We start from the raw sequence: 11,315 nt of genomic DNA, 5'->3' as shown, positions 1-11,315 counted from the left end.
TTTGTGTGTTTGAATTTGTTCCCAGTCAATACATGGCCACAAGTGCATTGGCGACTGTGACATTCCTTCAACGCCATCCCCAACCTCACTAAATATTTTCTAGTTAGTTCAAAACACATTGTAGATAAGACAGCCAGCTTTGTCATGAAAAAGCTTTGCTTTGATTGGATCCCTGCTCTCCATAATTTGAATATGGAAAACAACTTTGCTCTGTTGAAGCTATATTTTGGTGTCTTGTGGCAGCCAAGCCTTCACACCGACATCACATTTTGATCCTTCAAAGTCGGCTCTGACCATCATTGTAAAGCAGAATACTTTGGGCAGAGGTTTGTGTGCCAACTAAGAGGAAATGTGAGCTGAATTTAGACAATCATGTGATAGGGTTTGTCTTATACTACTGATGCGTTGTCGTAAAAGTGATGTTGAAAGCCTTGAGATATACTTAGACCTCGATTTATCCAGATGGCTAATTCTCACTGCAATTGCTACACTGACTGTTCATGCTGGCGCTGTGATGCAGGTGATGTGATGTCGTTAAATATTAAACTACTTGAAGCTATTTGTTCCTCAATTCCTCTGAAGTTGGCAAATGGTATTTTTCCAAACTTTGGCGGGCGTGTGCAACCACAAATTGGCTCGGCATACTTAAAAAATGATTAGCAAATCTACGTCTCAATGACACCTAAATCTATAGAGCAGTTTTTGAACGGGAATGCACATTTTTACACTGATGGTGTAGCGGTTCACTCGCCTCACTTCTGTGCAGGCAGTGTGTGTTAAGTTCCCAGTCGGTGAATATTACAATGGTTGTGTTTTTCTATATTGACCTCCAAATTGTACCACTTTTGAACATTCAAATTGTCTGCTGTATTTAAAGGGATCCGTTAGTTATTTTGCAATTTCCAGCAGTAAAAAGTGTTATGTCTATTATGAATTTTATAACCTCACTATTTTCCTGCTCAATTAACACCTACAATTAACACATTTTGTCACTTACTGTCAACTAAAAATGGCATCACATGTCCTCAGGGGTCAGGTAACAATCAACCGCGGTTCATGTGACATTCGCAAGCTGGGACGTGATTGGTCATTAACAGAGCCCTGTGATGTCATTTTTTGTCAACAAGTGGCAAAATTCATTTTTAAAGAAGTTAATTGTACAATACATGAAAAATAATGAACTTATCAAATTCATTATAGACAAAATAGGAACTTTTTAGTGCTAAAATGGCAATATTACTAAAGTATACATTTAAAAGTTGCCATTCTAATTAAAACCTAATCAGATCAATTTCCCCTTCCTTGCACGGACTAATTTGCCTCGCAGCTTCGCCTGCAGCAGTACCAACACTGACGCACTTTATACAGAGATCATGTTAATTTCATCTAATGTATGTTTACTGGTGCCTGCCTGGTGGTGCAAGGAAAGCCGCCAGAGATGTTACTTGCTGCTTTTCTCATCACAACGTCACGCTTTGGCGCCCAAATGCACAGGGCGAAGGATCAAGCACATCTTGCAGCAAGAGGAGCGCCACCAATTAGCAGCATGAGGTGATTCAACATTAAATTGGCAGACCACCCAGATAAAACGAACACATTTGAATAGGGTGAATAGATTTGGGTAGAAGGTCCTCAGAGGCCTCGACGGTACATCGTCGGAGGCCTCATGCATTAAAAAGGATGAGCTGACATTATAATGCATGTGCAGGCTGGCCGAGGGTGTTTATGTCTGCAATAACACAATAAAAGCCACCAGTGGCCAAACTCTTTAGAATAATCTCATATCTGTGTTCAGAGAATACACATTGTAAATACGTCATTACTATGGATTGCTACCTATTTTGTAACAACAGAAGGGAAAACACTAATTTGGACTGAACATGTTTTCATGACAAAGTAGGATGTAGGGAAGCATATCTAAGACTTTAAGCTGAATCATTTGCTTAATTCTCGTTTTCACCCAATGAAACGTAAAACTTCGAGTGGAACATGAAATTATGTTTTATTCACAAATAAATTGGTGCAACTTACTGATATACAAAGTGACATCAGGGGAGGTTCGCCAGTGCAAGAGGCTGTGTTCACTCCCATAACGGCACAAATGTCCGTTTCTAGCTGCACAGAGCTACAAAAATACCAACAAAAAAAAAGGAAAACTCCACCCATGCGCACAGTTAGACCACGATTTGCCCTAGACCTGTACTGTGCACAATAACAGGGCCCTGGATGGGTTTTTTTTCTCGACATTCATTTGAAGTTTCTCACCAGTTCCATTGTTCTTATTCTTACGCAAGTGATTATTGGAGGAGTACATTTGATCGCTACTTGGGTCATATTTCCGTAACACAAACCTTACTTGAGTACATTTGGGCCATTCTAACCACTCATTTGAGTACAGTTGAGTAATGGTGTTACAAAGCAAAACATAGGCTTAAAAATTTGATGTTAATCCAGGGTAAGCATCAGAAACGTACTGTAATTTATCTGAAACATTAGCGTTGGGAATGTTTAAGGACGGATTATTGCACTCACCGCCAATGGCGATTCCCCCGCCGTACTTTGGGGGCAGCAACATCTCTCGAGCTGCCAAAGAGTCTGTCACTTACGTCACAGAAGAGGAAAAAGAGGCTTCACATGTCCCTCCATCAGCTGTTGCGAACGCTCGTGGAGTCTCATTTGCTCTTGGTCGGTGCGAGCACATAATTCGGGGAGGAAAAAGATGGTAAATTCATTTACAGTCATTTTATGAACTGCAGATAGGTTTGGCACTGACGCCGTTTCGCAACGAGACCCACCGTGCTAATGCTAATGAGCTAACGCCTCAAGCAGCATTGACAGGTGCTTACGTTTGGCTAAATTTAGCACGGCAGCCACTTGCCTGCTTTATTCATTCACTCTTGCCCATGTAGCACACTCTTCAAATAAACTGCATTAGCGTTTTACTCCCTGACGTGATTAGTGAATTCTGTTGTGTTAGGCGAGTCTGGAATGAATTTACCTGCCGTGTAGCACTAGTAGTGGTCCAAGGAAACACGCACATCCTTATATGGATTTCCTGTCAGTAGCCTCGTTTAAGGCGCTGTTTCAGAGGGCGGGCTTTTCTTTCCAAAAGCTCATTTTGACTAGTTCACGTTCACTGGGGTAGCACGGTGGACTAGTGGTTAGCACACTTGCCTCACTGTTTGAGGGTTTGAATCTCAGCTCGTGGCCATTTTTAGGTATACCACGAGCTGGGATTGGCTCCAGTTTATCCGTGACCAATCACCCAAATGAGAACATGTCTTGTGGAAAATGTATTGATTGAAAATGTATGCACTGTCCCGACACAAGGCACTGATGGGAATCCAGCTGGTTGTCAGTTTGCTGACTGCCAGCATCATGCAGAGGATGGCGCCACATTGCTCCTTTGCACGTTGGCTCCTCTGCAACGGCAGGTGAGACACCGTCCGTCCACTTTGGCGGGGCGGGCAGACATCAGAGTTTTAAATTTTTATTTTTTATCTTTTTCTTGTGTTTTCAAGTCTGTTCCGGTTTAAACATCCGTCTGAGGGGGAGCTGTGCGCGTTGGCTGGGAAACAGATGCCCAAAACAAACAGGAGAGACAGGTGAGACAACAGACGTGCAGGTGGGAATGTTTTCCTAACAATGCCTGCAGGGAAAGCCATGAATTCCAGCCACCAATTTCCTTACAGTGCAGTCAGAGTCCACACAAACACTGTGTCACTGTCCAAACAAAAATATGTTTTATTTAGTCACAAGCCTTTATGTGTCTCTGTTCCTTTCATCCACATTCAATTAGTGATATGCATGTATGTAATATTCCACAGTTGTCATGTGCAATGTTTTTTTTTTCATGTATGAAGTTGACAAAACTGTAATGCACGAGCTGTGCTATTACCTCTTGAGGTAAATTCAAGTTCTATTTTGTTGCCTTTTGTTAACTTGAATTCAAGTTGAATGCCAGATCGCTTCCACAAAAAAGAGTTCTCTTTTGTCTCACTGCCCTCTTCCCAAAATAAGTTTTTTCATGTGTTTGATGGGCTGCAATTGTCTTCGCAGGAGACAAAATGGAGAAAGCAAGCCTCTCACCGTGCCCAAAGACATCGACCTTCACCTTGAGAATGCTCCAGTCATTGCCATGGATGCCCTTGGTTGGACCAACGCTTCTCAGAGCAACATCAAACAACACCCACACACAAACACTTAATTCTTCTTTTCCTTTTTTTATTTGCATCTCAGTGCTGCGTTTTTTCCTGGAGTACCAGTGGCTGATTGACTTTGCCGTCTACGCCACCGGCGTCTTTCTTTTCACCGAGTGTTACTACAGTGTGGTGGATGCCAGCAAGGAGGTGAACATTGGCGCCATTTGGTGTGTCCTCACTGTTCTTTTCAGCATGTATCCTTTTTGTTGGCAATCTCAAAAACTACAAAATAAGCACTCTTTTCATGACGTACACTAATAAGAGGTGAATTTGCCTTGTGAAGTTATCAATGCTCTGTTTTGGTTAACATTGTCAGAGACAAATTTGAATGAATTGAATGAATGAAATTTCCTACCTTATTAGCAAAAGCAAATTCTGTATTCCGCAATACCGAGACTTCCCTGTGTTTTGTTTTGTGTAAACGGCAACCTAAGCACAGTTTAGCAGGATCTCTGTGAAAGCAGCTTGCGACGAAGCAGCAGAGTTTTCTCTTAACTCGCACCCTTTAGCAAAGCCCTCCACATGCTCATGAGCCACTACTTCCGCTCGGAGGAAGGCGGAGAGCGTTCCGTGTGCCTCGCTTTCGGCTTCCTGTGCCTTTTGGTTGCCATGCTGGTGCTGGTGGTCCGAGAAGACTACCTGGAGTTCGGCTTGGAGCCGGGCTTCTCCAGTCTCTTCGACAACCTGGAGGTGTTCGCCAAGCAGCAGGGCTACGCCGACTGGTCGTAAGTCAACTGCTGGCCTCGCTTCACTGTTGGCGCTCATCACAACACCGTACTCTCGTATGGTGGTGTCAAGGGTTCCCGTTACCAAGCTGACGGTGAAGCTCGGGTTGGCCGCATTCTGCGCGTACGTTGGCGCCCTGATGACATTTCCCGGACTGCGCCTGGCTCAGACTCACCTGGACGCCGTGCAGATGAACTTGGACCGTCCACTCATCCAGTGCGTGTTGATACATTTGAAGGAAAAACGAGGGCACGCCAGCACAATGCTCACTTAACCAATTTCTGTTGCAGGATTCTGTTGCACATGAGCTTCCTGTCTCCAGTGGTGGTGTTGATTCTGTGGGTCAAACCCATAGCCAGGGACTTCCTCGCCAAAGCCCCTCTGGGGAAAACCTCCATCACGCTGTGAGTACACACAACACATTCCACTTGCGGACACCCTTTGAATCAATTCGCCTGGCCTCGCAGGGTGTCCAGCGATGCCTTTGACAGCGTGCGGCTGTGGACCGTGGTGGCTCTGTGTGTGCTGCGGCTAGCGTTAACCCGCTACCATCTGCAGGCCTACCTCAACCTGGCCCCGAAGTGGGTGGAGCAAATGAAGAAGGAAGCCGGACGCATCGCCGCCATTGACATTCAGAGGAAGGTCAGACCACCACTTGAATTTCGTGTTCGGACGATACTTGGATTAATTTCCTTCATTTTAGTGTGTGTTCCCGCATATGCATACCCTCTCCCCCTGCCTCACCCCTAAATCAATATATACCAGTAAAGACATGAGTTTGAAATAATCAATTGAATTGAATTTGTGTGTATGTGTGCCTCTCCAGGTTACACGCGTGTTTTGCTACCTGAGTGTAGTGACTCTGCAGTATGTGGTTCCAGTGCTTCTTATCCTCTTCTCCACGCTGGCCCTCAAGGCACTAGGTTAGTAATTCCACCACACATAACACACCCACCGATCATTATCAAAGAAGGTAAACAGACCATTTTAATCTCGCATACCATCATTTGACAGCAGTAAAAATATCTTTTATGTCCCTCGCTCACCCTGAAATTTGATGGCATTTCTTAAAGTGATTCATAATACACAAATCAATGTCAGACATCTGTTTAGGTGCTTCAAAATTCGTGTACATTGAGGCTGTTCTGAGTCAAATTTGTCACTTGTCTTCTAAGTCGATTTACAGATTTTCCAGTGGTTGGTAAATCAATGAAATTGGTGGTAATGGTGGGAATTTAGAAACTGTATGTGCCAGAAATGTGTGTATTTCTTATGGGACAGTTGTAACAGTGTTCACAGGTTCCCACAGAAACATGCACCTGTTGGTCTTTGCAGGAGAAGCACGAAAAAAATAAAACGGCATTAAAATGGTCACACGTGCAAAACAAAAGCAATCGAAGTCTGAGGGTGCCTTGACACAGCCCTGAGATCTGCACATGCAGAAATAAGTACTTGCATTGTAACAACATTTCAAAAAAATGTCTCAATATATTTAATGTACGGTAGATATTTTAAAAAGGATAAAGCTACACGAGCTGACATTTCAGTGACAGAGGTTATGACAGACATAGTTGAATTTGTTGACATTTGAATCAAATAAGGAGTGATGTAAAACAAAAATAAAATACTAACCTTTTCTCTGAAACATTGAGGATTCCGGTACTCATTAATGTACTTCAGTCAGGCTATATGAATACATTTTGAAAACGTGTAGTTCAAAATTTGTTACTGGCCTCAGTATGGTGCGCGGGCTCCCTCTAGTGGGAGGGGGGTGGATTAGGTCTTTTATTGCTTTTTTTTTTTTTTTTTTTTTTTTTTTAACCCTCTGGGTGGACTTTGCAGCCAAATGACTGAATGGTGCGTCGTGTTTTTTCTCTTCCAGGAGGATTTTCTTGGGATGGAGCAAGTGCAGACGTGAACCCCGGCGTAACGCCCGCCTCTCCGCTGCCCACGGCGGCGCCAGTCATCTCGGGCGCTCTGGATGAAGACGAGGAGTCATTTGAGGACATGGAGGAGGACATCCAGGTCACGGTGGCCCGCCTGTCGGAGATGTTGGCCGCGCTGCGCTCTGTCCTCACGCCGCTCTTCTTCAGAGGGTTCTTTGCCTTCTTCACCTGGTGGGTGGCAGCCTGTCAGGTGATCAGCTCGCTTTTCGGCATCTACTTCCACCAGTACCTCATGAACAACTAGGACGCTTTTCGGACGCTCCAGAAATGTTGATGATGTCTGCTCAGGTGAGACCGGAGCCGGTCTTCTGGTATGAAAACACGCACCCAAAAAAAAAAAAGAAGCAGCATCTTGCACCTGTTCCGCAACTTTATGCAAACATTTCAGAATCAAGCCTGCTGCTTCAAATGCTGCGTTGAACATTTGACGTCATACAATACTTAAGACCGCCACATACCTGACAACTCGGCCAAGCAGTGGTTGCATTTTTTTTTTTTCCATTGCAGTGAGTTTGTGTGCGGGTCATTCATCAGGTGTGTCATTGAGTCACTGAGTATTTTTGCATTTTGCTGCATCGCCTGGTGTGAGTGGCGGGCCCAAGAGAAAACAGAGAAGTCTGCACTGAAACGCTGCTCAACAACAGTATATTACTATGCCATCCCTTTACGAAAGAGTTACTAGGACTTCACGTAGGGAAAAGAATATGTATACACCATGAGTTGTAATCTTACTAGATTGTTTTTTTTTTGTTTGTTTGTTTTAAGAGCAGTCTTTATTTACAGGAAAAAGATCATCTTATGAAAACAAAAATGTTAATGTCACAAGAATAGTTATTTTAGGATAAGAAATTAATTGAAGGAGTAGGCAAATAATTGGTTAAAATCTACACAGTGATATGGCTTGTCCATTTAAACGTTAAAATAATCCTTTTCACTTTTACGATCAGTATTACATGATCAGGAGAAAAAGACACGTAGACATCTCAGGCATGCTCTTAATTAAATGATCTCACCTTATTCTTGTAATATGACCTGTATCAGATAAAAATACAACTTTTTATCTTTATTCAAAATTAAACAAACAAAAAAACACTGACTTGGTTTGGCTTTATATTATTGTATGGCCAATGAGCATGACATCTGGGTTTTGCGGTGCTGTTATTTTTTATTTTATTTTATTGGGGGGGGAGCAAAAGCTGTCAGTTGTCAAGCAGTTCATCTTTCTGCTTTTCAATGGTGACTTTGTTGGGATGACACAGCGTCAACAGTGAGTGACGCTGTATACAAACCCCATTCCAATGACGTCGGGCCGTTGTGTTAAACAAATAAAAACACAATTATTTGTAAATCATGTTCAACCTATATTTAATGGAATACACTACAAAAACAAGCTATTTAATCTTCAAACTCTGTTTTTAGCAAAATAAAATAAAATAATCATGAACTTAGAATTTTATGGCTGCAACACATTCCAAAAAAGCTGGTACAGATAGCAAAAATGAATACAAACATTGAGGTATGCATCCCACAGATGAACAAGCTAACAGGGAACAGGTGTGTGCAATGATTGGATAGGATGAGAGTCACCTCTTTGTGAACAACTGCATGAGAGCGAACTTTTTAAGGACAATGTTCCTCAAGGTGCAATTGTAAGGAATTTGGGGATTTTATCATATACAGTCTATAATATCAAAAGTTTCAGAGAATCTGAAGAAATCACCGAATGTAAGCGGCAAGGCTGAAAACCAACATTGAATGCCCGTGACCTTCGATCCCTCATAGGGCACTGCATCAACAACAGACATCAGTATGAAAAAGGATATCAACACATGGGCTCAGGAACACTAAGGAAAACCCAATGTCAGTAACGACAGTTCGGCACTACATCCGCAAGTGCGACTTAAAACTGTACAACGCAAAGCAAAAGTCGTTTATCAAGAACACTCAGAAATGCCGCCTGCTTCTCCAACATGGACTGATGCAAAGTGGAAAAGCATTCTGTGGTCTGACGAGTCCATATTTCAAATTGCTTTTGGAAATTGTGGTCGTCGTGTCCTCTGGGCCAAAGAGGAAAAGAACGATCCAGACTATTATGGACGCAAAGTTCAGAAGCCAGACTCTGTGATGGTATGGGGCTGTGTTAGTGTCAATGGCGTAGGTAATTTACACGTCTCTGAAGCCGCCATTAATGCTGAAAGGTACATAGAGATTTTGGAGAAACGTGCTGCCATCCAAGCAACGTCTTGATCATGGACCCCACTGCTTATTTCAGCATGACACTGACACATTCTGTATGTGTTAGAACAGCATGGCTTCGTAGCAGAAGAGTGCGGTTGCTAGACTTGCCCGCCCGCAGTCCAGGCATGCCTCTCGTTGAAAATGTGTGGCGCATTATGATGACTTGAACAGCTGAAGCTATACATCAAGCAAGAATGGGAAAGAATTCCACCCTAGAAAGCTTCAACAATCAGTGTATTCAGTTCCCAAACGTTTATTGAATGTGGTTAAAAGAAAAGGTGATGTAGCAGTGGTAAACATGACCCTGGCCTGGCTTTTTTTTGGGGGGGGGGGTGTATTGAAGCTATAAAATTTTAACTTATTGTATTCTGTTTTTATTAGTTTAACACAACATTCCAACTTGTAGGGAATTGGGTTTGTACTTTTTAGTGCTGTTATTGTATGAACAAGAACCGATTCAAGAGTGCTATTTTTGTTTTATTTTCATTGTGAGTGTGGTTGAATATTGTTGTTTATGTACATGTTCCCTCCAGATTTCCCAAGTGCCTAAAAGCTCAGGGATTTTTCACAAAACCTCCCTTTTATCCCTTTCTGTGACTATTTTAAAAAAAGTATCTTGTAAAGAGATTGAAACATGATCCGTTTGCTGCATTTTTAGTCATCAGCTTCATTGTTTTTGCATTTGTTGGTGACACATTATGATATCCATTCCCAAAGGGGAATTTCTGAGTTGTGAAAGTGACTGTGCCGAGGATCAATGAAGATGTTGGAATGCTTTGTTTATTCCTCTCCTAAATGTTTTTGAATGGTCTCGAGTCATGAAGATACAGTGGTTTAGATAATGGATGGCTGGATTAATTCATCTTCAATTATGTGAACTGTAACTGAAAAATGTTTTGAGAATTTCACAATGCATGGTTTGTATTGTCAATGTAGATTTTTTTTTTTTTGCTTTTACTGTACTATATTTGTGTGGCTTATTAAAACATTTATTCTTGCACCTGTTTCTTCTCCAACCACTGTAAAACACAGTGGGGGGAGCTGATCTTTTTAGGAATAAAACCTCTGTCTTGTTTTTTAATGAATAGATGGGCATTCTATGCTACTGAATTGTAATATCAGTAGTGATGGTGGAACTTGGAGAGCCAGGTGTTTTTTGAGGATATTTGGTGTAAAAATTTCGAGAACCACTGATCTGAGAGACCTCTACAAATTAATTTTACATTACTGTTGCCATAAACCAGATGATACTTTTACATTAAATGCATTGTATGTTGGTTAATTCTGGCTAGTTGTAGCAGACCTCGATGATATTCAGAATTACAATATCTAGTTTTATTACTTGGAATATTTTGTATATAAACTCAAGTCTTCTCTTATGGTGTACACACACTGCTGCAATAAGTTGAATGATCATAATCGACTCAACTGTATAGAGCTCTTTCAAACAGCCATCGCTGCATACAAAGTGCTGTACATGGAGCAATTAACACAGGGATGGGCAATTATTTTCCCACGGGGGCCAAATGAGAAGCAGAAAATATTGTGGAGGGCCGGGCCAAAAGTTAGAAATAGAAAATAAAGAAGATTGCACAATGTCTTTGTATGCCAGTAATAATGTAACATTCTCCTCCACCATCACACTCAGCACCGGTTCTCCTCAAGGATGTGTACTGAGCCCCCTGTTGTTCACGCTCTACACATTTGACTGCTCTCCGACTCTTATTAGCGGTCCAGTTTGTGGAATGTTTTTAACATGATAACAATCAAACCATTCTAGGAAATGTTCATTTACTCGAGCCACAAGCAATTCACTCTGAGCATGGAAATTGCCAGAATCGGACTGAGTAAGAATCGCTTCCTTGTTTTTCAAAGTCTCGTAGATTTGAGTCTTTCCAACTCCAGGCGTCTCCTGAATGTTTCGTACTTTGTTACCCGCTTCGTTTAATCAGATACATATCACTTTCCCTTCCATGGTCATTACTCTCTCCCTCTTTCTTCGTCTTCCCCTCCCTCCCTGTGCTCTGCAACTTGAAGTAACTGCGCCACCTGGTGTTGAAATACCTGTCATTACAAGTCCAAACGAAATGAATGCAATCAAACCTTAATTGTGCACCAATCTTCGGCGGGCCGGATTAAAAAGACCAACGGTCCGGTTCCGGCCCGCGGGCCGTAGTTTGCCCACCACTGAATTAACACATCA

At 42.3% G+C, this 11,315-nt stretch overlaps 1 protein-coding gene across 1 annotated transcript; it reads left to right on the top strand.

Annotated features, from left to right (window-relative positions):
- Nucleotides 1-2,561: 2,561 nt before the first annotated feature.
- tmem161a (transmembrane protein 161A) lies at nucleotides 2,562-10,110 on the top strand. The gene is made up of 11 exons (XM_086116488.1): nucleotides 2,562-2,722; nucleotides 3,331-3,434; nucleotides 3,522-3,605; nucleotides 4,060-4,151; nucleotides 4,240-4,396; nucleotides 4,712-4,927; nucleotides 5,001-5,144; nucleotides 5,219-5,332; nucleotides 5,396-5,570; nucleotides 5,755-5,851; nucleotides 6,811-10,110. Exons 1-11 carry the CDS (start codon nucleotides 2,720-2,722, stop codon nucleotides 7,116-7,118), a joined length of 1,494 nt encoding a protein of 497 aa, XP_085972614.1. The 5' UTR covers nucleotides 2,562-2,719; the 3' UTR covers nucleotides 7,119-10,110.
- Nucleotides 10,111-11,315: the final 1,205 nt, after the last annotated feature.

This window comes from Hippocampus guttulatus, chromosome 7, assembly GCF_054856545.1.
Source record: "Hippocampus guttulatus isolate MCC_2025c chromosome 7, RoL_Hgut_1.0, whole genome shotgun sequence".
Lineage (NCBI taxonomy): Eukaryota > Metazoa > Chordata > Actinopteri > Syngnathiformes > Syngnathidae > Hippocampus > Hippocampus guttulatus.
The sequence above is the reverse complement of the archived record's forward strand: the minus strand, read 5'-3'. Positions and strand labels throughout refer to the sequence as shown.